At 34.0% G+C, this 27,572-nt stretch overlaps 1 protein-coding gene across 2 annotated transcripts; it reads right to left on the reverse strand.

Moving 5' to 3' along the window:
- Positions 1-5,161: 5,161 nt before the first annotated feature.
- On the reverse strand, positions 5,162-27,546 carry LOC119083430 (vitamin K epoxide reductase complex subunit 1). 2 transcript variants are annotated; one of them, XM_037193163.1, is made up of 4 exons: positions 27,507-27,546; positions 17,878-18,065; positions 17,302-17,414; positions 5,162-5,488 (listed from the first exon to the last, which is right to left on the reverse strand). In XM_037193163.1, the coding sequence occupies exons 2-4, from the start codon at positions 18,054-18,056 to the stop codon at positions 5,271-5,273; spliced, it is 510 nt and encodes a 169-aa protein (XP_037049058.1). In that variant the 5' UTR covers positions 18,057-18,065; positions 27,507-27,546; the 3' UTR covers positions 5,162-5,270. The 2 variants fall into 2 exon arrangements, with proteins under 2 accessions (XP_037049058.1, XP_037049050.1); XM_037193155.1 differs by having other exon boundaries at positions 27,447-27,546.
- Between the last annotated feature and the right edge of the window lie 26 nt (positions 27,547-27,572).

Raw genomic sequence — 27,572 nt, forward strand, 5'->3', positions numbered from 1 at the left:
TTACTATTAATTTTTGACTAGAGATCATAGTTGAACAATGTAGCTTAAAATGGCACCCATGTTGGAGTTCGAGGTTCGTTGGATAGTGTAAAACAGTCCCTTTTCCCCAAAATTAGACCAAAATTTAAGACTTAACTTAAAAAACTCGAGCAAATTGTAGAAAAAGATCGAATATAGTACAACTTATGCTTACTCCGAGTATTTAAGCTCATGATTCATCCAACCGAGTTTGTTAAAAAAATATCCATTACTGGTACAGCCTGGGCCAGTCAAAAAAGTGGATTTTTATTCTATACGTGTTTCATCGATTTCAGCTGTTTTGCCATTGTAATTTGTATTGTTAAAACAGCTGAGATCGATAAACACGAAAATCATAAAAATACACTTTTTTGACTGTCCTTGGCTGTATTGGCAAAAATTCTCATTTTCGGTTTTAATAACTTTACACCCTCGGTGTGCTTGGAAAACACATCTGAAATTACCCTTTTTTGTTTATAACTCTGTCCATTTGCTTATCAAGGAAAAAACTTTATGGAAATCACTATCGTTTTCGTTATATTCTCCAATGTGTGACAAAAGAGAAAAAGATACAAATGACTCCGTGTAAGTAGTCATACTTTTACTATGCTATCAACTACGACTACGCACGCGATTTACTCCACCTAACGTTGTTAATACGCAAAACGTAATGAAGGGAAAGATAACGAATACTTGAAAAGAATTGACGTAGTAGATTTTAGTTGATTCAATAGTCGAATACTTGTACGAAGAACGCACCACAAAGTTTTTTTTTTCTTATGTCTTTACATTTTAAATTAAATTCGGCGCCGCCACTGCGATCGGTATAACCACATCACCTGTATTATTGATTTGCTATATACTTACCATTTTGCGAAATCTTTACAGACAATCAACATGTGAGTAGGTACCTATCATGACTTATATTTTATGAAATCATTGTAAAATCAGATAATCTCATATTCCAAAACAATTTGAGTCTCTAATGGTATAATCGAAATGAAATGTGAGATGCCATATATACACAGAAATCACTCTCTCGCAAGTTGTTAATTCTTTTTTTTCTTTAATTATTTAGCATAGATTTGTGAAAAATATTATATTTAAAATTATCGATTGCATATCGCGCGCGGGATTTAAGTTTTTGCGTCCAGCTGTAATTTGATTGATGTTTTACGCACGTTATTTAGCAAATCGTTTTGCTGATTTTTATACCTGTAATGAATTCAGTAGGATGTATAATTGGCGTCAAATAAATTTGTCATGAAAAACTATGGGAACGCGATACCGAGACTCGTCAATATCCTGTTTATTTGCTAATCACAGTAGGATAAAATCGAAAATCGAAAATCGACTGTAATGTGATTTATGTGTGGATTACACGAATTTTGCTTAGCGAATGAGGAGCTAGATTTTAATATTCTGAATTTTGAAAGTTGCTTATACCCTCCCACGACATCTAGTTCTTTATTATTTACACCGGAATAATCAATCCACAAAGAAATCACAACTAACACACAAAATGAAGAGTGTTGTGTTATGTTTGCACATTTCTGAGAATGTAGGTTTTTATGGAAGCAGAACCACATTTTAATTATCAAATCCTTGTACAAGAACGTATAATTTATTTCACATTTTTAATTTGAAGTTCAGTTAATGTTGAAGTGTAATTCTGCCTGCTTTTGCGTAGTACAGCGAAAAAGCGGTAGCATCTCAAATGCTTGAAAACATTAAACATTAAGTGGAAAATATAATGATGCATCTTTCGAAGTTGTAAATAATGATATTGTAACGAAATCATTTACACGCAATTTTTAGGTCAACTATTGTTAAAATTTGCTAGATAAAACTTCGAGATACAGTTATCAATAACTACCTCAAAAATAAAATTTGATAAAAAATGAAGTAGCAGATTTTGTATGAACTTCTTGGAAGAATAAACTTGTATCAAAGGAAGTACCAGATTCCATAATTGACGCCGTAAGATCTCTGAAAATTCAATCGAAAATTGAGAAGGGTTAAACACGCGTACTACCTGAATTACTCTTATGATATGATTGTCGTTGTATGAAACTGACGAAACTTCACAAATAGTTCAACCGTCCATGAAAAAAACTTCTTTGGAGTATGCCCTGCCGTATCATTTTAGCTCGACGCTTAAGCTTTCTGTACGACTTAGAACTACGTTCACTAAGAACGAGACAGAAATAAATTGGGAAATTTTAGAGTTTTAATATATCCTCGATTGACTTATCAATCGTTTTGACTTAAATGTAAAGATCCTTGAAGAGCTCCGGTCAAAGTTAAAACGTTACCGCATTAACAAGGAAGTTCGCTCAATCTATTACCACCATAGAAGGTGCACAACATCTAATAGATCCACCTAAATAACAAATTTTATAATAGAATTTGCTACAAAACATGATTAAAATTTGTAAATTTGTAATCACGAAATATTCAACACCAATTACCATATGTTTTCTTCTTATAAGGCACATATTATCGTACTGAAAAACCAAACATAAATTTTGCCAATAAAGCATTGAGTTCTAGGTACACTTATATATATATACTATATACAAATATATACCATAATAATATGTGTACCAATAAACTAAACAACCGCGATTCAACCTATAATATAAATCGAGTGGGATTTTATAATATAAAATTATTTGGCATAATTCAAAAAACGACGGCAGGTTTCTGTTTGTTATTATACAGTGGAAAATATCAATACGTCCATATAGGTGGGATTCAAAACAAAAAATAAAAATTTATAAAATGTTTTAAAATATTTGCTATTGAATGTGGGCTGAAAAATTTAAATGATATTTTGTGTATAGTGCAAAAATAATGAGAAACCAAAAACGAATCTTTGCTTAATGACTATTAGGAAGTAAAATTTAGTTTCGCCGACTCCAATATCACACGATAATAATTAAATTGGTACATTTTAACATACTTCTTTAAGACATTTCGATGGCAACTTTTTCAGAATTATGCATTTTTGGAACATATAATTCTGGGTCGAAGCTGCAACCCGAATTTAACGCTAATGCACAGAAAGTTTCTATATCGTCTCGTCAGTCACCTCTTTCTTAACTAAAAGTTTTCACATCGACTTGCATTTCCCGTTTATATCAGTTTTATATATTTTTAATAGTTGACCTATGAACTTTGTTTTTAAAAGTCAATTCGCCAAAATTTCGAACAGTCAGAATTCAAGGCGTTTGTTGGTCAATAATATTCATCTCATAGACCTTCATAAACATACACAATTTGACATTATTCACATTTTGCATGTTGGAGTAATTGATAAAAAACTATTATCGCGACCACTTCAGGGAAAATTTTTCTAAGGGCCATGACAGCTCAACAAAAATTTTTCGGGAAAAAAGTTGTTCCACGATATTATCAGAATTGAACGACGATTCATTTGAGCCATAGCTCGTTTGGATTGCCGTCGACTTGAATCCCGACTCCATATAAGCTGTTCGATTTGGCGAAATGACTCTTAACAACTTGCACATGAATGTAGAGTACGTTTCGTACCAAAGGTGTGAGAATACGCTAAAAAAGACTTTTAGTCCGTGGTACGTATTTTTCATATTGGACGAAAAAAAAAATGCGACGAAGTCACATTTTTTTGGTTCTAGGCATAACATTTTTTTGAAGCACACAGTGCTTGTTTTCGTGAATTAAATTTCTTAAAATTTAGTTTTGTGAGATTTCCAAAAATATTGTGAAATTTTTAATTTGTAAAAATGTACGGGAGCGAAGCGAGAGTCGTATTGTTGAGTATAAAAATTGTAAAAAAATCGAGAAATTTTCGTTCATGAGTTCAAAAGGACCGGAAAAGGTACATACATCTAGACAAAAACTGATGTAAAGATAATTCACGCCGTAGGTGCTGTCGAGATTCAAAGTGGAAAGTGCGGAGGTCTTTCAAACGTAGCGTCATTTTCACACAATGAAGCGTTGAAATGTATTTTTCGGTTCACTGTTTCACAAATTTTAGGCACACTTACGGCGTTAATTTGAAGAAGAGACCCAGAACACAAAATAGTAACTAGTAACCAAAAGAAAGCCGCGTTCTAAATTAACAAAATAAAGATCGAATTGATCAATTTTTCTTTACTTTTCAAAGTGAGGTATTTGCTTGATGCTTCATTCTTGCGATGGTTAATGATGTTGTGGTTTCGTCTCATTTCAGTTTTTAGGCGCAAAAAACGTCGTTTCTGACTAGTGATGAAAGTGAAATTTTTCAGTACTCGTGACAAACCCTTGCCTTTGGCTCCGAAACATAAAAATAGAACTAAGGAAGAACAATCTCAACAAAACATCTAAACTACACAGAAGGAAGGAAGGATGGATGAAGCAAGCAATCAAAATGAAAAACATAAAATATGAAAAAAAACTGCAAATTCACTTATAGCATGAAAGTCAAAAACAGGTAAAAACATTGGATGACCACCGAAAATGCACCCAATTTACGAACGAACGCTGTTACCCGTGTTGAGTTCTTAAGATCCTGCAAACTCACAGCTCAGTTCCTCCTGAAAAGGTTAGAGAATCTAGTACCATACCGATTGAAACTATTTCTACAAAAGATCCTTTACGAAGCGAGACTAAAGTCTGTGGTCATTGTCTTTGAAGAAATTTCAGCGAATTGTATTATCTTTAAACAATTTTTTTACATTTTGTTAAAGGATTTTCACCGAATATTTTTCGTGTGACAGAGGATTTTCTAAGTTTATCTGACCCTCGGGTACATTGGTGAAATTGAATGTAAATGTCAAAAGAAAAGTTCTTAATGTGACTAAGAAACTGTATATAGCTAAAGAAATCAGCCGATAATCTATAAGTCACATTAATTCTCCCGTAAGTACAGGGGAGTACTAAACTAAATGTAGGGCAAACATGATAAAAGTATAGCAAAACCACACAAAAAATGAGTATAAATCTCTAGGAAAAGACGTCGGCATTTCTGCATTATCCCCGTAATGTGGTTTTCAGCTATTTTTTTTTTTACAAAAATTGATGATCTGATAATATGATTTCAATGTAACTCACCTTAAAAAGAACTGGTTTGTCTAATGTTTGTTTAAATAAAATAAATTTAGAAATTTTAAGTTTGCTTATGACAATTTATTATTACATTGAACATTTAGTTTAGCTGCATTGAGAGCATTTCTATTAAGAGATATAATTTATCTATATTTTTGCTGTATAAATTTATTTATTTTATTTTATTTGTTTTTCCTTGAATCGACGTTCTTCACTAGATTACTGTACCTTTTCACCGATAAAATGAGGAGTAGCATGTTCACGACATACAGCGTAGCGCATACAATGCACAAGTTCTCAAACACAAAGTAGAGTAAATACGCCAAGTAAATCGATATCAGATTCGAAATAAATGACAGGGCGACTTGTAGTTTTGTAAGATGCAGGTTGAGGCTAAAATCTGAAAGAAATACAAATAAAATTTGAAACAAATAAATAATTTCTTCAGATTATTATGCAGTTAATGTCAGCCAAATTTGATTTATCCTGCTTACCAGCTGGTTCACTCATACATTTCTTTCTTCATACGGGTTTCATAGTCACACGATGGCGTTGCAGCGGTAAAACCGTATCAGCCATGTACAAATAACAATAAATTGCTCTTCTGTAAGGCAAATACTTTCATCTCATTGGCTCAAGCTATGGCACGTAAGGCAAATGGCATACTTTGATTTTAGTGTCTATTCTTGTTTTTCCTCTGCAATAGCCCTTAATGTATATGTGTGTATGAGTGGACCATGAGCTGATTAACAAACTGAACCAGATTTATACAAAAAGGTTGACATTAACTGGAGGTATATAGAAATGTAACGGAAAGAAATGGTGAAAGTGTGACTCTGTGTGGGAGTTGTAACTCTGTATGGGAGTTGTAACTCTGTGTGGGAGCTGTAACTCTATGTGTGAGTCGTAATTATGTGGAAGTTGGAGTTGTAACTCTGTGTGGGAGTTGGAGTTGTAACTCTGTGTGGGAGTTGGAGTTGTAACTCTGTGTGGGAGTTGGAGTTGTAACTCTGTGTGGGAGTTAAAGTTGTAACTCTGTATGGGAGTTGGAGTTGTAACTCTGTGTGGGAGTTGGAGTTGTAACTCTGTGTGGAAGTTGTAACTCTGTGTTGTTTTGTAACTCTGTGTGGGATTTGTAACTCTGTGTGAGAGTTGTAGCTCTGTATGGGAGTTGTAACTCTGTCTGAGAATGATAACAGTGTGCTAGAATGGTAACTCCGTCTTTTCATTGTACCCCTCCTGTGAATCGTAACTCTGTCTGAGAGCTGTATGGGAAAAGTAGGGTTGTATAGGAGTGGTGTGCGAGAGTGGTAAGTTTATGGTAATTCTGTATATGGGGTATGGGAGTTGTAAGTCTGGCTGCTAAATGCAAACGACATTGCTGAATGAAAGTCAACATTAATCGTTTTTGTCAATTGATATCGGAAGTCCAACATTTTGTCATAATTTGCTTCGTCAGACAACTGATTCCTTAGATTTCGAATGAGTTGCGTTTTTTCCGTAACTCTTTCAGTGGTAAATGTCATGTTCTTCTTTGTGTTTCCGATAACAATAATATGAAACAATTCTTTCGTGATGAAGAAGTGCGTATATGTACGCATTGTAGTCAAAAATTTGCTCAATCTAATAACGTTTAAAATTTGACTTGAAACAATTTAAACAAATCGAAAAACTATTTGCATTATTATTTATACGTGGGAACGTATAATTTATTTGTTATTGTGATATTTGAATGTCGCGTCGGTCGAGGCAGCAGAAATATACCAAACATTTTTTTTTTTCGAGTATCGTACACTGAAAATAATATCAAATGTGAAGCATTCGTCGAATGCTGGACTTGTTACATCATTGTACGGATAACACGTGAATACATGACCAATGTTCATTTAGCTATAGATTTAGATTGTCATGGACAGTCTATCTTTTATTGTGTACATCACACACGTACGAATGGTTTTCAAATGTGCACCGACAGTTCCTATACTTCTTTTGAGTGTACGTTTATCTAGAGGTTCAGAATAAGAGACCACAAACAAAGGTCACTCTATGTACCATGTTTTTGTTGCTTTGTACGTATTTTTGTTGTTTTTATTTATTCTATTTTAAACAAACATAATAAGACTCCAACCGCATTATTTCAATTTCGGATGAGATAAGTAAAATATACAAAACAATAATTCAATTTTCCATATATTTTCATTTATATTTCCTAGAAATTGTGAACAAAGTTCTGTTGCCATTATTTTAGATAAACCGATTCTCTTTGTACGACTTATTATAAATTTCATTCAAAAATATTGAATAATTTTTCAATTGTTTTATGTTGCTGTATCCGTGCATCCCAAGTGGAAAAAATTTGCCTGCGTAATCTAATCCGACACCAGTACAGTACTTGTCAGTTCGTGTTGTACGAACACATAATTGTTTAACGTCCGTAGGTAAAACTTTTTTTTCGACTGCGTTCTCTCAGGAACTACTTTTGGTAAAATATTCTCCCATATTTTCTGCAATTTTCCAAGATTTTCCTTAAATATTATTTCCCAAGCCCTTTCTAGTCTTTTTGTACAGATTTAAGTGTAACATTAGTTTTTACAACGCTATAACCTTTTCGTGACTTTCATCTGCATGAATTTTCACTCATCAATTTGTACATGAGAATGTTTGTAAAGATTCTAACTCCACGAGCCCATCCTTTGATAAAACAGATATAAACTCATTGGAATATTATCTTCTGTTCTAATTTGCCAGATATGTTGGGCATAACAATCTTTCGCAAATTCTGTTTTAATTTACTTAAATATATAAAAAGAAATTTTTTGAAGATTGACTTTTGATGATGCAAAAATAGTACCATTCTTTGAAACTGTACAAACTCAAAATTCTAAATAAAACTTTAATTTGAGTAAAAGCGCCGCAGGCGAAGTTTTTAAATTCTTAGGTCTATTTGGAACTGTTTCACCAGAACTCATCAATAGTTTAGTTCGTTGAAGAGAATAATTCATCGGGATCGGGATAGTGACGAAAACTTCTTCATAAGCTCTTCCCGCTGATAAACATTTCCCGTTGGTAGAAACTTTTGATATAGAGACTTCCCTCTGAACACTGACAAGAAAAAAAATTCTCGCTAACAGAAACTTCCCAATAAGTTCTTCCCCCGTCGGTAGAAACTTCTCAATAAGTTCTTCCAGCTGATAAAATTTCCCGGAGAGTTCTTCCCAGTGATAGTTATTTCCGATTTCCCGGTCCCGGTGACAGCTATTTCCCGGTTAGTTCTGAGTTCTTCCTGCTTATAGATATTTCCAAGTGAGTACTTCCCGCTGATAGATATTCGCCGGTGTGAGTTCTCCCGGTGATAGATGTTTCCGATTTCCCGGTGACAGCTATTTCCCGGTTAGTTCTGAATTCTTCCTGCTTATTTTTCCGCTGATATACATTTCCCGGTGAGGTCTAATTTTTACAGTAAAAAAAGAAAAGGCTAAATTTCCCGGTATCCACTTTTTCGCCCCGACGACTTCCCGGTATCTAGGATACCGCATTATTTCCATGCACGGTTATGTTATTTGGTTGCAATTTATATCCTAAATTTAGGAACTAATCTTGGAACACCTCACTTATATCGAAAATAACCCAAATCCATCGAAAAATCCTATGGAAGTTATGAAGTGCCAGAGGAATCATCTCTCATCCCAAAAGTTAAGAACCAATCTTGGAACACCTCGCTTATATCGAAAATAGCCCGATGGAAGTTAGGAAGTGCCAGAGGAATCATCTCTCATCCCAAAATTTTGGAACCAGTCTCTAAACACCCCACTTATATCGAAAATAACCCAGATCCATCGAAAAATACGATGGAAGTTAGGAAGTACCAGAGGAATCATCACTCATCCCAAAATTTAGGAACCAACCTTGGAACATCTCACTCATGTCGAAAATAACCCAAATCCATCAAAAAATCAGATGGAAGTTAGGTAGTGCCAGAGGAATCATCTGTCATCCCAAAATTTAAGAACCAACATAGTGGAAATTTATTCCCTTGACTGAAAGTCAGGGTCTTACGCCAGAAAATAGCGAAAAATGTCTGTAACCATACATGTACACTTTGATTGAAAATTTATGAAATGTTATGAAAAACGTTAAATGTCTGTAACCGTTTTTTCTTGTGGGCAGGATAACTCGAGTAATTCTTAACCAATTTCAACAATTTTTTTTTAAATCGATGTGGAATTAAATTCTCTAGGCTAAGTTCGAAGATGAGCCATGTGGGATTAAGAATCTGGAAGTTATTCCAGAAAAACCTGATTTTACACTGTGGATTATAGCCTCAATCGAAAAAGGTTACTTTGATGAAATTTGATTTTGTTGCGTAGTGTGTGTAAATCATATAAGTATGTTTTCGATAATGTGCATGAAATGAGTAGTAAGAAAAATTTCGTCAGTACATGTCCAGCCTCTAACCGGTAAACATCTCTTGTTAGTGAACTGCTAACAACTTGATAGTTGACTAACAAATCTGATAGTTGACTAACAAATCTGATCGTTGACTAACAACTTGATAGTTGGCTAACAAATCTGATAGTTGACTAACAAATCTGATAGTTGACTAACAAACTTAATGCGTCTACTAATACCAAAGAATGATGTTTATGCACAGTAGTGCGATCAAAGCAGTGCGTCAATGGATTTTCATATATATATTTGCGCACAAGGACGGTAATTGACGTTTATAAAAAATGAAGATCCCACTCCTGTGCATAAAATCTTGTTACTAACATGTTAGTAAATGGGGGTTTTGCGCACACGATGTGTTGCCAAACTCGCCTTCGGCTCGTATTGGCAATCTCACATCTATATGAAAAATACCTGCTATCAAATGAGCACACTATGATTGAAAAGTGTAGGAAATTTTATGAAAAACGTTAAATGTAACTATCATTCTTTGTAGGCAATATATTTCTCAATATTTTTTTAAATTCATTATTCCAACAATCAAACAAAATATTTTACAACTCCCATACGAGTTGTGAAGTCTCACGAGTCGTGATATTGTATGGGATATTATATTCGACCGATAGAAAAATTCAACTTTACCGATAAAAAATAATAAAATACGATAGAAATGTTTTACATGTCGCTGGCACCTCTTCAGTAAATCAGTAAAAGATAAAAAATCGTCTTTCTTTCACGCTTTGTCGATTTTGGTAATATAAAGCAAAGGCGGTTCGTTCTTAGAAAATTCATCCTTCAACGAAATGTAATGAGAAGGCGTTTTGTCCGTTCCTAGGGAATTCATCCTTTTACAAAATGTAACGAGAAGGCGTTTTGTTCGTTCCTAGGGAATTCATCCTTTTACAAAATGTAACGAGAAGGCGTTTTGTTCGTTCCTAGTGAATTCATCCTTTTACAAAATGTAACGAGAAGGCGTTTTGCAATTAGAAGGCGTTTTGTCCGTTCCTAGGGAATTCATCCTTTTACAAAATGTAACGAGAAGGCATTTTGATCGTTCCTAAGGAATTCATCCTTCTAAGAAATGTAATGAGAAGGCGTTCTGTTCGTTCGACGAAAAAAATGACATAAGTGAAGAAACGCCAAAAAAATTTAAATTAATTTATCGGTCGTTTATTAGTCGTTTCATTTAAAATGCAGTAAATATTACCATATTTTATTCACGAGTGAAGGTTTTGTAAATTTAGTAAGTACCGTCGCGTTTTTAGCCCCGTACGAAGTACTGGGGGCTTATAAGATTAATATGCCGTTTGTAACACGTCGAATTGGAAGCAGACAGTAAGGGCAAAGCATTTGGTCATGTTCATAGATGACGAATCCGCAATAAAAAAAATGTCCGTCCGTCCGTCCGTCCGTCTGTGACCCCTCTCGCTTGAGCAAATCACAACCTTTTTTCAAAATTCTTTTTTTCCCCGATTGGTATCGACAAAAGTAAGGTCAAGTTCGAGAATGGGCCTTCCAGAGCTAGGGTCCTATAGGTGTTTTTCAGTCTTTCGACGATATCTACCGAAATACGCACGCAATAGCTGCTTGTGATATATCAAATGAAAGGTATTGACGAGTAGAACAAAGTTGCTGAACATTGTTTTTCTGTAGGATGCAACGCGAGCTTGTTGGGAGGGCTCAAAGTCGTTACTCGGCCCTAAGTGTTTTTTCCACATAAATCGAGTAAATCTCATCCGATTTTGCCAGATTTAGTTTTTTATGGAAGGTAATTGAATACTGAAAAGAACGTGGCGAAAAAAGTTTCAAATTTGAGCCCTTGGACTAAGGCCGCTACTCGGCCCTAAGTGTTTTTTGCACATAAATCGAGTAAATCTCATCCGATTTTGCTAGTTTTTGTTTCATTTGAGAGATAATTGAATGCCGAATAGAATGATGGCAAAAAAAGTTTCAAATTTGGGCCCTTGGACTAAGGCCGCTACTCGGCCCTAAGTGTTTTTTGCACATAAATCGAGTAAATCTCATCCGATGTTGCTAGATTTAGTTTTTTATGGAAGGTAATTGAATACCGAAAAGAACGTGGCGAAAAAAGTTTCAAATTTGGTCCCTTGGACTAAGGCCGGTACTCGGCCCTAAGTGTTTTTTGCACATAAATCGAGTAAATCTCATCCCATTTTGCTAGTTTTTGTTTCATTTGAGAGATAATTGAATACCCAATAGAAAGTTGGCAAAAAATTTTGGGTTTCTAAAATAATGTCGTAAATTGTTGGTTTTATTTGAGAGGTACTTCGTACGGGCTTTCGTAATTGCGCTATGCGCAATTTTAAAAATGAACACTTTCAGTAAATTTGACCATGCCCAACTTGACTTGCATTTTGGTAACAGACGCATTAAAGGGTTGTAGACGTATTAGGGTTCCGGGCGTATTACGGCTACGGACGTATTATGGTTACGGACGAAATAGGATTACGGGTCGTACGGGGCTAAGTCTAAGCAAACGCTCCGACTGTTCTGATGCCTTGTTTTTAAATTTTTTTTATATATTTCTCGCTTAATATTGTCTATCTAATAAAGCAAAAAAATACGAAATCCGTTCAAATTTGGCCGACCTACAAGCAAAAACTGCTTCCCGCCCTGTACCTGGTTCACATCATGGGCTCTAACTCACGAGTCGGTCATCCAATTTCCATGAACTTTTTTTTTGTCGATTGGTATTGTAAATACCTTTCATTTGACGTATCGCTTACAAGTGTAGCGTTTAAATTTCTGGAGATATAATCGAAAAGCCTTAATTCGCTTATTGGGCCCCAGCTCGGGAGGGGTCGACCCAAAATCGCCCATCTTCGAACTTAGCCTTTCTTTTGACATTACCAAACTGGGAAAAAAAGAATTTTCAAAAAAGGTTGTGATTTACTCAAGTTATAGGGGTCACAGACAGACAGACAGACAGACAGACAGACAGACAGACGGACGGACAGACGGACATTTTTTTTATTGTGGATTCGTTATCTATGAACATAGACAAACGCTTTGCCCTTACCGTCTGCTCCCAATTCAACATGTTACAAACGGCAAATTAATCTTATAAGCCCCCAGTACTTCGTATGGGGCTAAAAACGCACTTTATCTGACCGCAAACCTCGATATAAAGAAGGCTTTGCGATTCGCGTATAAAGATCAAATACATAAGCCAATACATAAGCTTTATAGTCGAGTATATAAGTTTTATAGTTGAACTGTAAAGGCACATAGATGACGCGTTTATATACACACAGAATGTGTGTTTTGTTTTTGGTCAAATAAAGTGCGTTTAAGCGCTCAATATATAAAAAATTTTATGCTACAAGAACTGTAAGGGTGTTTATGTTCTCGAAATGGCAAATAGGTTCTCGACTTCGTCTCGATTTACCATTCCTCGAACATAAAACACCCTTTACAGTTCTTGTAGTATAAATAACTATTACCAAAGTGAAAGAGTCCTCTCATCGTTCCACATTCGAAAAACTTCGCATCTACTCTGATTAAATTTGACAAAATGGCAATCCAACAGAATAATAGATAGCTCATACGAGTGGGAAGTTTGCGGCCAGAGCGGAGCGAGGGCCGTAATTCACACGAGTCGCATTTTATTTACGATTTATGGTTGATTGAAAATCTTGCTGCAAATTTATTAGAAAAATGAGAACTCAAAGATCATTCGGTCTTACGTTCGAAGGTTTATTTGAAGAACTTTTTCTGTCAAATTTTGTTGTAAAATTCGTCGGAACGGTATGATATACATCATTGACGTATATGATACATGGACAATGTTTTCTATACGTGGAACACGTTGAAAACGTAGTAGCGTATTTCGATTGTCAGATTTGAATATTCATGTGTTACGTATTGTGGTGATGTACGTGGAATGAGAATAACTTACGAGTGGGATGGAAGTTAAACGCACATCACGTATGATAAACATATATAGTGGATGTTGGTCCTAAACATTGAATTTGGATCATATTTATATTTCTTAACACGAAGAAAATGTAAATTAGAAAAATACGCGTCAAAATACTTTCATTTTTTATGAAGTAGTTTTTGTGTGCATTACGTTATAACATGCTCTGCGTAACTTATACGCCACACACGTTTATGGCTTTCAAAGTACGGTTCAACAATAAGAACTGTCAACCAACAATATTATACTGCAACATTAGAAAGATCGTTGGCTCATGATCGAGAGGTCCCCGGTTCAATTCCCGAAGAAGCCAATTTTAAATTTGAAGCATTTGTTACCAATAATTGCTAAAATGTATAATAACTACTGTAAACTGTTAATAATACACCATATTCATATTTTTAAATCTCTGTCAAAGCCAAATACGTCTTGGACGTATTATATTCGAGCCCGCACTTTTTAACAGAGGGCACGAATAATATACGCATAGCACGTGGGAAATTTCGCTCAGTGTATAGAGTAATCGATATTGTTCTAAATGTTCTAAATTTGACAATTTTTTAGGAATATGTAAAAATAAATTGGGATCAAATGTAGGCATTTGTATCAGTGATGCTTCGGAAGTTCAACAATGAAATCGATAAAAAATATATTGAAAAAATTGTCAGTCAAGGGACCTGACCCGCCCAAAAGGTGGGACCTAGTACTTAATGATCCCAGGAATTCCAACAAGAAACACATCCCAAATCTGCATACAGCTTTCATCACATTACCATCCATAATAATGCATCAAAATATACAATACACATACATACATACATACACACACACACACATACAAATTAGAATTTGGGAAGCTCCAAGATATGGGTTTTTACCAACTTTTGAAAATTCCATTCTTATTTTTGGGCCTATAACTAAAATTTCAGGAAAATCTATAGAAACGTTTAGTAGTTGTTGGATCTACTTTTCCATAGGAACTAACTAAGTAACTAACTAACTTAGGCGATTTTCATTATATGAAAATTGTAGATTTTGCTTATTTTCATACAAACATCAATATTTCTAAGTACAATATCTCGGCCAATTTTGAAGCTGCAGAAACGTGTGATAGCTCGTTGGACTCGTATTGATGCCTAGATTCCAAATAGTTAAAGGGGAGAACTTAAAAAATGCTGTAAATATGCTCCGCCGTCCTCAAATTTTTTTTGTTAAAACATATATACTCTGATTGATTTCTTGATTTGTTGAATTGTTCCTTAGTTAAGTTTTTAGTTAAGTTTTTCTCCTGAATCAGGCCAGTTTTCATGGTTGTGGATAAATATAATAGGGCAATTTTTGTTAATTATAGAAACCACTCACTCCATGGGTGGAATTTGTTTCATGCTTTGATACAAATTTAGGGTTTAATCAATAAAAATAAACGTTTCTTCATTTTTGAAACAAACAAATAAAAATAGAAAATGCAAGCAATGAGTGGCCAATTTAGTCGACCCTTCTCCATTACAATCATGTCAATTGTCGATTGAGCTACTTGCAGGAATAATTCATTTAGATAGTCGGCAGTAATAAAAGCCCTATGCAATTGAACTTCAACCTTAGTTTCATATCTTGAAGGAATCTTGAATTAGGTTAAGTGAATCAAATATAAATAACTTACAACATAGTTCGCACTTTATTTATCATGTTGCAAACGATATACACAGAAATAAAGTTCCTTCTGAATACTGTGTGAAAACCAAAATGATGATGATGACGAAACTCGTAAAAAAAATAAAAGAAAAAAATTTATGCAAATTAAACTTGGCAAAAATTATATGTTTACAAAAATGGCAAGAACTTTTCATGTTATCAAGATTTTCACAATATTATACGTACGAAAAACATGGACGATACGCCAATTTCATTTGCATAATTTGATAGAAGAATTTCGTCAATATTTTTCCTCTTTATTTCTCTCTACACCAAGCATGTGTATAGAGTAGCGCATAATAATAATATAAATATGCACAGTGCACCAAAATGCATATACAATGTTTTTTTTATGCATTCCAAACAAAATATAAAGTAAATGAACGAAACCGACACTATTATTGCACTGTACATTATACTTGTTTGTTTTTAAATTATGCAATTTCAAATTTATTTTTATTTGCTCTTAGAAAATTGTAATGAAATTTTCGAAAACTCTTTCAAACAACGAAACTCATGATTATTATGTACACCTTTACGCTCCAACATTTAGATTTGTTGATAAAAAGACTTATTTGTAGTTTGAGCTTGGTATGTGCACAAATTTGTAGTAAATACGATCAAGAGTGACAATCATCCAAATAATCTCACGCAATCGACACATTGTTTTGAGTTCTTGGTCATTTGTTTCAATAGAAATAAGCGAAAATATTAATATTTTTTTGCTTTCTAAATAGACATGAGAAGGAATGGTTGCATAAAGGTACTCGGACCAGGGTAAAAATACACCTTTGAATGACTTGTTGCTAGGTCACAACTTTAACCACGGCAGAGTTAATTATTTTACTCTGCCGTGATTTCACACAAGTAAAAAGAGGCGTTTATAGACCGAGAGACTTATTGCAAAAAAAGATGAGTTCAGGGCCCTGTGCCTGTGCCAAATGCAGGGCCACATTTGCGTGAAAAAACCCCTTCGTAACTTTGTAAAAATGCCTTCATTGCTCGTTCATACAAAAACCAAAAAAACCTTTCATCACCCGAATGGCCATAATTTAACTTCAGGTCGGACCATATTGTTAAACTATCCGATACGAAAAACATTCGTTCGTACGACTCATATTTTTGAACCTAAGAACGACGCTAACGTGGGTAGTCAAATCTTCATCTCGACAGAACACATCGATGGAAATTTTTAATATACCGCAATTCAAGCATGAGTGATCATAGTGGTGAGCTGCATAAAGTACTCTATTTTACAACTGAAAAATTAAGTCAGTCAAGGGACCTGACCCACCAAAGACGTTCGCCCTAGTGTCTTATAAGATGTTTATGAACTCATTTAATAAAGTTCACACTCAAGATGATACATTCTGATATTTCTTAACACTTTCAGTAGTCATTCGATGACCAGACGTACTCAATGATCTGTATGTCTATACTTTATCAAGGACCAGAGTCTACCAGTACATAGTTTTCATTAAAAAATCTAAGAAATCTGGTTCATTGACAAAACAATAAAATTGGACTTTGATGCCTCACTCTGACTCACAGCTACAACCTTTCGACCCGACGATACTTTTATTTGAAGCATCTTTCAATTCTCTGCAAACTACCATTAGATCAAAATCGACCGGACGTTTTAGTCCAGGGTAAAATTTTCTGAAAAAGTCATGATTTTGAAATTTTAAAATTTTCTTAGAGTCACCCCGATCCGGAGAGGTCATCTAAAAAAAAAACTTCTTCTACGAAATGATCAACTTGAAAATCCCTATCGACAGCACCATAAATGTCCGGAAACAGAAATGGTGTGTTTGATTTAAAAAAAAAAATAAAATCACCATAACGAGACTTCAGGAATAAACAAGGTAAAAGATTTAGTAATCAATCTCTTAAAAATGTTTAGATCAAGAAGTAATGGGTCCAATTGAAATAATACTTCTAAAACTTAACCAAATTTGGAATTAATAGATAATGGTTGAAAATAGTTTCTAGTTGCTTCCAACCAAGTTACTAAATAAATTTTAGTGATACGTTTCATAGTGATGTAGAGCTACCAGCTAAATTGACTATAACTTTAAATTCATGTTACCAGGCGAAATCTAAAATCATAACTGAAATAACGATAAAATACATACCTAATAGTATTATCAATGTATAAAATATAATGCCATTGATTCCGTTAGGTTGGTTGAATATGGACTCATCGCCTCCTAACATTTCTCCAATAATGCCAAATCCATTGCCGTATCTGTTCAATTAGATAATATTTCCAGGAATTAACGCTTATTTACAATATATTGCAAGGGATACTGCAAGTCCTAAAATCATCGTTCTCAGCTCCATACAATCAATTTTATATGGCTCAATCCAGTGTTACTTCATTAAATTCTCAAAATTTTATGAAAATTTCAAAGAATTTTAGAAGAGAACAAAAGAATTTCTGTGCATTTCTTTTGAATTTCGAGAATGGAAGGACGGTAACACTGGAATGAGCTGTATAACTCTATCAGGCTGGATAAGATTATTTATAATTTTGTAAATAAATGCACTAATGATTTTCGATTTAAATAGAGATCTCAACTTTCCTGTTCGAATTCAAAAGATAGTTCAAAAAATCCACCTACATTGTCTAGGGTAGTGTTACGGAAATACATGCAATTATCGAAAAGTGCATCCAGTCATTTAAGTACTAGATAACACACAATGCATACCTGGAGTGAAAAACCTTTGTACATTTTATGCGGTCCGATAAATCACACAAAGCTTCGTAATCTGAGTCTCTTGCTAGGCGATATTTCACATACAGCGAATAGGCGGACAACAAAATACCTATGACGCAAAGAAACTTAATTCCAAGTGAATATTTCCAAATGGGTGATCTTGTCATCATGTTTTATTGCTGGAAATAAAGAAGAAAACAATTCAATGCATTTTTCAGCCATTTCATTAAATCAAAACGTTCATGATTGTAACGTTTTCACTTATTATTATCTCTTAACTGATTATTTTAACAGTAAAGGAACATTATCCTCCCATTTAGTCTGGCTGGAAAAATTATAAGGCTGTAATCTCAACTCGCTGCCGCGATAAATGATAGATGGAAAGTGGCTTTAAAGAAAAGCAAAAATAGAATTGTATGATTTCGTTAAAGAATAAGGAAAATAATGAATTAACAGTCATTCATAACAAGGGATGAAGTCAACTTTTCATGTGAATTTTATGCGATAGGGTTTACAAGCTGTCATCTCCTATAGTTATCTGTTGACTGTTGAATTTAATGTTGTTTAAGTCACCCGAGGTAATGCGATTCTCAAATTTTTCCCCAGCTAAACAAAAGGTTTTCACAGAAAGGCTATGGAAGATTAGCGGAGAGGAGAAAATCTCTCGCTTTTTACATGCTACCAAGCACTTGGCAATAGCTTGCTCTCAGCCAACGCATTTCAAGCAAAAGTGATCATAGTCGTTAACTGCCAAATAAAGTACTATTTCGTATAAAATGGTTTTTTTTAGAGGGTATTCAGTTGTGTGACACACTGTCAAGTTTCAGTACCCTTTTAGAGTACAACTCATGCTTTAATTGCGGTGTCTCAGCATGTAAAATTTATTATATAACTCGGGCTCGGGATAAAAATGAAAAGTCTCGTTTTTGTGTGCTTATTGACTTCGGATACGCCTCGGATCCATAAAATTCACACGAAAACTTTTCATATCTTTATCCCTAGTCATATAAAACACTATTATTTACCGAGGGGAGAAAATAGTCAATTCCAACAAGACCGATGTTTGTGGCTAGAGGGAAGCGATAATAATGTTGTACACGTACAGGCTAAAATTTACACAGAGCGTGTACAGTAATTCTTCGTTAAGTTTGACCAGTGAATTTTGACGAGTCTACACATATAAATTGTATGGGTAGACCTGTCAAAATTTTCACAGTCAACTTCACTAACTGGACATTACTGTACGCACTAGCAGCTTATTCCTTAACACAATAACACATGAAATGATAGACGAAACCTCCTTCGTCGTCTCTTTAAGTTTGACTTCATCAAAAACATGGTTTTACCAAAGACTTTTTTTTAGAAAAATCACAATTTCTTCCTGCAATTGCAGTACGTGCCTGTTTTAACAAACAAAATATAATATTTAATCTTCCATTTAATTTTTAAGCTTTTGGGTAATGTTCTGACACAATTCGCAGAAAACACACAAAATTCAAAAGAAAATATCACATAAAATAGAGAAAAACTTAATCGGATTGGTTATTCATGACACGAATTTAATTTAGTCATTTCTTACAGCGACAAATAAAAAAACGAAAGAATTTTCCGCAAAATCAGCACCACTTTTTATTGACTTCGGCAACATTGCTCTGAAAGTTTTCTTTTTAAATTTTTACATGGATAACTATTTAGCGATTCTATAAAATCCTTTCGTCTAATTCATATCCAGTGACTGAAACTGGAATATGAATATAAGTTTTCTTTCATGCTACTTAACTGGGCGTAGATTCTCGAGCATTTCTTAATTTAAAAAAAAAAAAGTAAGTTGATAGTTCTTATGGGATTTTGTACACGCAACTGTCAAGTTACGAAAATTAGGAGTTACGAATATACGAGAATCGGCGCCCTGAACCTTTATTTTAGTAGATATTTCTATCGGTTATATGCACACCATAACATGCATTTTGTTTATCACAATCATTCCCTTGACTGAAAGTCAGGGTCTTACACCAGAAAATACCGAAAAATGTGGGTAACAAAAAAGTTCACTGTGATTGAAAATGTATGAAATGCTATGAAAAACGTTAAATGTGGGTAACAAAAAATCGTTCAGGGCACGATCACTTGAGTAATTCTCAACCAATTTGGATGAATCTTTTTTTTAAATACGTGGAATTAAAATCCCGAGGCTAAGTTCGAAGATGGGCTATGTAGGACTAAGGAATTGGAAGCTATCCGAGAAAAACGGGATTTTATACTGTTGATCATAGCCTCAATTAAAAAAGATTACTTTGATGAAATTTGATTTTGTTTGGTAGTGTGGGTAAATCATATAAGTTTGTTTTCGACGTGCATGGAACTAGTAGGAAGAATAATTTCATCATTCGATGCCCATCTTCTAACGTGTCAACATCTATTGCTAACAACTTGATAGTTGACTATCAAATTTGATAGTTGACTAAAAACTTGATAGTTGACTAACAACTTGATAGTTGACTATCAAATTTGATAGTTGACTATCAAGTTGTTTGTCATTTATCAAGTAGGTAGTTTTTTACTCCCTTTACAAGCACATCTTACGCCAGCTAAGCGCCTGTTATCAAATTAGCACACTTTGATTAAAAAGTGCGAGAAATTTTAATAAAAAAGTTAAATTTTTACAGGCAATATAAGATGAATTATCTCAACTAATTTTTGAAGTTTTTTTTTAAATACATGGAGTTAAATGAATCAAAGAGAATATTGTAAAAATTTTACGAGTGTGAAGTTTGCGGCCAGAGCGAAACGAGGGCCGTAATTCACACGAGTCGTGACATTTTATTCACGATTGAAGGTTTTGTGAATGGGAAATCGAGTGATTATTTTTTCTCGGTCTACAAATAAATTTCTCCTTTTACAAATATTTTTAATCCCTTTACCATTATAGAGTGGTACCAATTCACCGAAAATATTGGTAAACTGATTTATTTTTAATGATGAAACAAAAACTAATTAAGTACATTTTTTACCATGTCACCATGTGAAGGTATATTAAGTACAGGGGAACTTCCTTTTTTACGCAAAAGTGTAAGAGACGAATATCTATCGCACTTTTTTATTTTGTGAATTTTGTGCATCTACTCTGATGTACCAAAAATGCAATCAAACAGAATAATAGACAGCTCCCTTCCAGAGTTGGAAGTTTACGGCCAGAGCGAAGCGATTATTTATGATTTGAGGTTGATTGAAAATCTTGAAAATTGAGAGCTCAAAAAGTGGTCAAAAATAATTCCACCTTACCCTCGATGAGAGAAAACCAAGAAAAAAAAATTGTCAAATTTTACTGTCATTTGCGTGGAGTCATTAATATAGTAAATATATTATGTAATAAATGTGACAAATTTTCATGAATACGTCAAAGATCCATTTAGAAAAGTGTCAGTCAAGGGACCTGACCCGCCCAAAAGGTGGGACCTAGTTAACTGAATATCGTGATTAATTGCCGCTAAGTTAGTCTACGAGCATCATACACTTGCGAGTCGAACAAAGCAAAAACGCCAAAAGTTATACATCTTGAAAATTCGTATGTTGAATGTTGAATAACGTCTACACGTATCTATACATACATTTTTTAACCATTTCAGATTCTTAATTTGTTTCTACGTTATTACACAATAAAGCGGAATTTAATTCAATTTCTTTACCTTTTTGGAACTGTTAGCGATAGCGATCTGTTATCTACAGCGATGGCGAAATAAACTTGCTGTCTATATAAAGGTTTCTACATTTGTAGTCTCCAAGAAAGGTTTATTGGGACATCGCAATAAAGCAGAATTTAGTTGTTTTCACAGCACAATTACATAACCGCTGTATTAGCGGTTGTTAGGACATGCACCTAATTACGAGTAGTCATGCTAAATTCACTTTGTATAACTTATATTCACAGTCTACTTTGAATTTCTGTCGATGAATGTTGTGTTTCCTATGCAGCTAATAATGATTTGTATTTGATTGGTCCGCAAAAATCGAACAAAACTGAAACATTTTCTGTTTTTTTTTTTTTGACAAAATTGTTTGCAAAATTTCAATGGATATTGGCTTAAAAAAGAATTGGCCGAGTTAGATAAGGATTGGTTAGAACCACGGCAGAGTAAAATAAACCAGGCAGTAGCGGTTCATTTTCGAAACGTCAAATAAGGGACCTAATGCATTGTATGAAAATGAACTCAAATGACCACTGACATAAATTGAAAAATTTTGTTCACAAAAAATATTGGACTACTAGATTATTCAGGTCCCTTGTCAAATCAGCGCTCCTGCCTGGTTAACTTTACTCTGTCGTGGTTAGAACGGAGTGGTAAAAATAGCTGAAATTAGGAGTTGCACACTGACAAATCTAGTGAATCAAAGTGGAAATGAAATTGAAACTCCTCTATAAACTTCTCATATAAATGTGAGGAGGACTAACCTATATATAAGTAGCTAGATGGAATTACAATCACAAACATATTGGTAAATCTAAAAAAAAACCTGCAAACATGTCGAAAGTTCTATTTTTTCCACTTTTTTTTAATATAGACCAATATCCGATTTCATTCAGACCGACTCTTCGGAAATAGAATTGAATGAGAGTAGAGTACTATTTGCTTTTAATCTGATTAGCCAGCCGTTTTCCCATTGGTTTCTGGGGAGATTTTTCTATCAATGATGATTTTCATCGAACAAGTCGGTGAATTGTAAACCTGCAAAGCCATTAATATCTTTATATTTTCATTGAATTTTTTACTAGACCCCATTACTTGGGTGGATCAGGTCCTTTGACTGTTTTTTTTTCAGTATATTTTTGAATTAAGAAAAAAATTGATTGTCAAGGGACCGCAAACCATGAGCTTTATCCGTTCTATTCGACCCACATATTTATTCTGAGTAAGATCCTTAATGTTTCCCTACATGGGGAAAAAGTACGATTCTAAGGTTTTTTGTCCACTAAAAAACACTGAATTTTAAAAAAAAGTCGTTTAAATTACTGTTGTCGAGAAATGAGAAAAAATTTACTTCGGGAAATACTTTCAGATCGTTCGATTTTTTTTCTAAGCTCTAAATAAATTCGGACGTTGTAGTGGGTCTCCGACACTCGATAGACAATAGTACATTACTATGCAAGGGAAGTAAAGTGATATCTCGTATCCAGATGAGAAAAAGTATCCGAGGGCGGCAGCCCGAGGTACTTTTACTCATCGTGATACGAGATATCACTTTATTTTCCGTGTGTAGTACGACGTTTTACTATGCGAGTGATGTAAAGGTTATTGCCTATATATGTAATAGCCTTATTACATGCACCAGCATAGTAAAATATTATTCCTTATGTTTGTACCAATCGTAGAACATTTTCAAAAAGTCATAGTGAACTCAGCGTTACGGACAGTTCAAGTGATTTTCTGTCATAAGATCCTGACTTTCAGTCAAGGGAAAGTTTTCGTTTTGAATTTTATGAAATTAATTAATTTATGAGATTAAGAGTTTGGTTGATTGACAACAATATTCAATAGATTTAAAGGAAAACATGTACAGGCCCTGAGCCTTCAATGTTTGAAGTTGAAATAAATATAAATATAAACCAAGCCGTTTATACCCAAGTAGCATTTCAGAAAAAATAACTTATTCGTTAAAATAACGTTGTAGCAACGTTGCCACAACGGTTGTGCAACCGTTGTTGCCCGGTTATAGTTTAACCTACGTCAATTAACCGTTGGATAACCGTTAAACAACGAAAAAGTTAAAAATTATAGTTGCTCTACCTTAAATTTTTAACTTTTTCGTTGTTTAACTGTTATCCAACGTTATTCTAACGAATAAGTTATTTTTTCTGAAATGCTACTTGGGTAATGAACAACACTTATCTGAAGTTTTCAGACAAAGTTCAAGATCAAATTCTTTATTGTAATTTACATTTGTATACAAAATGAAAAAGCTAATTTGTGAGATACAATCAACAATCTCCTTCCAACTCTCTTTAGAGTCTTTTCAAACAGAGAGAATTGATGAAAAAAATATTAAAACTTCCGCTTGCTGAAGAAATAGAAACAAGAAATGTTACAAAAAATTGTGGTTTCTATTGAAATAAATGTCGTCAAGATTGCAATTTTATTGATCTTTATTAAATCGCACATCCTCATCGTCTCCCACAGCTTCTATGTGTTTATGCTGTGTGAGACACACCGAATGCTATCCTTTATTGTGCCTACGGGATCATACAGGCCAATCTTACATCTAATGCGCAAAGAAGTCCCAATTTAAATATTTGTATCGCAAATAGCATCATGCATACAGGGTAATAAATCGGTCGTAAAGTTTCCTCGTACTCCGTTCCACGACCTCCACCATATACAACCATTATTACGTATACATATATTACGAAAAAACACATAAAATAAAAACTCCAAAAAGAATAAGCAAAGTTTTTAACATTCTATTGAAAACAATTTTCTTCCTGATTTATCATGAAAAACGTTTTCCTAGCATAAAATCTGTTGACAAAGTAATCGGAAGTTTTGGGCAGTAAAAATTTTCTTTTTTTTCCTTCTTTACATTGGAAAATTTGTTAGTAAAAATGGAACGATGGGGGGCCAGGATATAACTTACCATTTATTTTTATTGTATTCGTGAGCATCACGTATAAATGCAAACACATTTTTTTTAAATATCCACCCATTACCCATTTACGTCTTCTTTTTTTTACTTTATTCTCGATTTATCTCACAAGGCAATTCACTTCTGAACGATTAGTCAAGCTCTCTGTTGTATTGTTTGGGGGTGAAATGGTAAAAGATATCTTCAGTTTATTCGGTATACGGAATTAATTGTCTTAAAGAACAAAATCGAGATGTCACATAAAATCTGCTTATTAATCGAGATCAACAACAATAAATTGGTTGGATTAGAGATATTCTACAAAAAAAACCATTGCAAGATCACGCAATACACACGACTACGTAAAGGAACAACTTGTAATGATTTAGCACTCGTCTACGGATCGTATTTTAACTTTCACACTAATAGATTGTGGATTTGAGCACTTTTTCACAGGACTCTCAATGATTGACTTCTGTTACTTCACCGAACAATATCTTCATGGACAATGTGATCGAAAATTTAATTTTCTAAAAAATGATCTTGATTCTTTAATTTCGTATCTCAAAAGACCGACTTGAAGGCAGCGCCATAGCTGATTTTTGCGGTAGTGACGATAACAATTTCCACAATCTATAGAGAAAAGTTCCCGTAAACGTTACATGTGATCATGCGTAAAAAACTATCATTCGCAAGATTGGGAAGTGTGAAGAATACGACCGTATAACTGATAATAAATCACCTATACTTTTAGCGTATAAACAAACCAGTTACCAGTCATAGCATATCACATGAGGCACATTCACGTATGAACTTCATACTCGACTTCATACTATGAAGTACAGCACTTATTGATAGCTAAGAGCATAAATCAGCCGGCGTACGACTCACGATTAGTTTTTTAATTGTAATTGAAAGGTATAGGATTGATAAGGAAGGAAAAATTTAAAAAAAAAAAACTCAATCCATCCATGCATAATACACAATCGGTCTGTTCGGCGGTTGTACCTGACTTTCTACTGTTTTCCTGTATTTTTCTTCACTATAGATTCGTTGGTATAGTAACCTCTCAAGTAATTATGTTTTATTTCTTAAGGGATTAAAACACCTCAACTAATTTGAACGCAATAAATGCTAAGAAAAAATACTGTACAAACTCCATAACTGAGATGAAGCTGAGGTCAATAACCACAGGGAAGCGTTCGAACGCGTTCACACGTTACATAAGTACTTGACTTGAAAAGAACCTATTGTTTTGAGGGTGAAAGAAGTAGTGTGAATGAAATTTGTGGCGACTACAATGTCTTACACGAAGGTAGTGTAAGATAATTTTTTACATTAATCCTGAGGCAGGGCCGTACTGGATAGAAAAAGCTAATCGGGGCTACATACGTTTCATGTGTAAAAAGCTTAAAAATTAAAAAAATTTATTCAAAAAATTTAAAGGCTCTCCAGGAATCACCCGAATTTACCATATGACCAGTCGACTCCTCCTAAGTTTAGATAGATGATATGAACACTAACAGGAAAGCTGATGCATGGTGTGGTTACTAACTTCACATATGGATATATTGGTGTAAGTGAATCGAATGGAGCTACGTCGGCGGATAATTTTTGTCTTCGATAGTGGTATTAAATAAAAATCCAGTACTGGTACACTAGTTGTGCAAGAAGCCTTTGTCAAAATAATGCAGTAATACTTTGATAAGATGTTCCAACGTTTCCTTAAATCTAGGTGTTAAATTTACAGTCAATGACTTTGAAACAAGTGACGAATTTATACAAGAAAACATGTTTTTATGTCTTTATTAAAGGTTTTTACCACCACAGAACGTGCATGTGACTATTTCACCCGTATTAACAAGTATAAGAACTTCTGTTTGTATGAATGGAACAGCTGAAGAAAATGCTTATTTCACTTATTTCAAAGTTGCAGACTGTAAATATTTCCTTAAAAATGTTCGAACGTAATAGTATTTTTCGGTTATTTTGTTACCCCTAATGTTTCCGACCATTGCACTTCATTTTGAAAGTGCGGGCCCAACAACTTACAAATATACAATAATTTGGTTATTTTGCATAGGATTTTCAGACAAATTTTTGCTCTAGTTTACACTGGTTTTATATGTTAAGTATACATAAAAATACAAAAGTTTTCGGCGAACTTGAACCATCCTGACATTCTACCAATATAGGATGCAACCCAAGAACGATTGGTTTATTAAAGTGAAATCCCTTATCTTTACAATGATACCGAACACACAGAATTATAGGATTAAAATGTGTCATTCATACTTCTTTAAATTCTACAAGGTCACTGAACGTAAAGAAATACACCAAACCTGAAGCCATTCCCAACACTGTGTAAAATAATCGGTAAAATATTTTGCTTAACATTGAGATTTCGATTGTAAACACAGTTATTTTGCTATGCTATAGCCTAATCCATCTTGAGGTTTAATTGATAACGTTCAACATATATCTCGTACAAAGTAATGTTTTGAAATAAACAGCCATTTCAATTGCATTATAATGATTCAATTTTAAACAAAAAATCCAGAGAAACAATCCTATTCTCTGTCATCCCACCATTTTCGAATTTCCCTCACTTTATTTCCAAAGCAATTGTACCACAACACCATAACAAAATAATTATGTGTCAACGGACTGGAATTCGTCAACCAACTGAATAAAACCAAAAATTTTCTGTATAAAGAATTTTCTTTGTCAACGTTGAACGCACACAACACACTCACACAGAACGAACTTCTCTCGTAACGAGAATTGATGATATTTTTTATTTACATATTTTCCATGCACATTTAAACCAAGCGTAGAACGAATTCTTCGTTCGAAATTTATTTCAGTTGATATAAAATAGCGTGTTGAACGTGTATCTATATGATTAATGTGAAGAATGGTAATATTGAATTTTGAATGATTGCCGAAATATTATGCAAAGAGAAAAAAAAATCATTTTAAATATTTAATATTTTTGTACGTACAACACGACACTATCGTCCGACACAGACAAACAAAACCGACAAAATACGCCCGACATTTCATATTAT

This window comes from Bradysia coprophila, chromosome X (assembly GCF_014529535.1).
Source record: "Bradysia coprophila strain Holo2 chromosome X, BU_Bcop_v1, whole genome shotgun sequence".
NCBI classification, from domain to species: domain Eukaryota; kingdom Metazoa; phylum Arthropoda; class Insecta; order Diptera; family Sciaridae; genus Bradysia; species Bradysia coprophila.

Coding starts and splice junctions, on each gene's coding strand:
- LOC119083430 (XM_037193163.1), bottom strand. CDS start 18,056: ATGATGACAAGATCACCCATTTGGAAATATTCACTTGGAATTAAGTTT. Junction 17,415..17,877: donor ACAAAGGTTTTTCACTCCAG/GTATGCATTGTG, acceptor CTAATTGAACAG/ATACGGCAATGGATTTGGCA. Junction 5,489..17,301: donor TACATTGATAATACTATTAG/GTATGTATTTTA, acceptor TATTTCTTTCAG/ATTTTAGCCTCAACCTGCAT.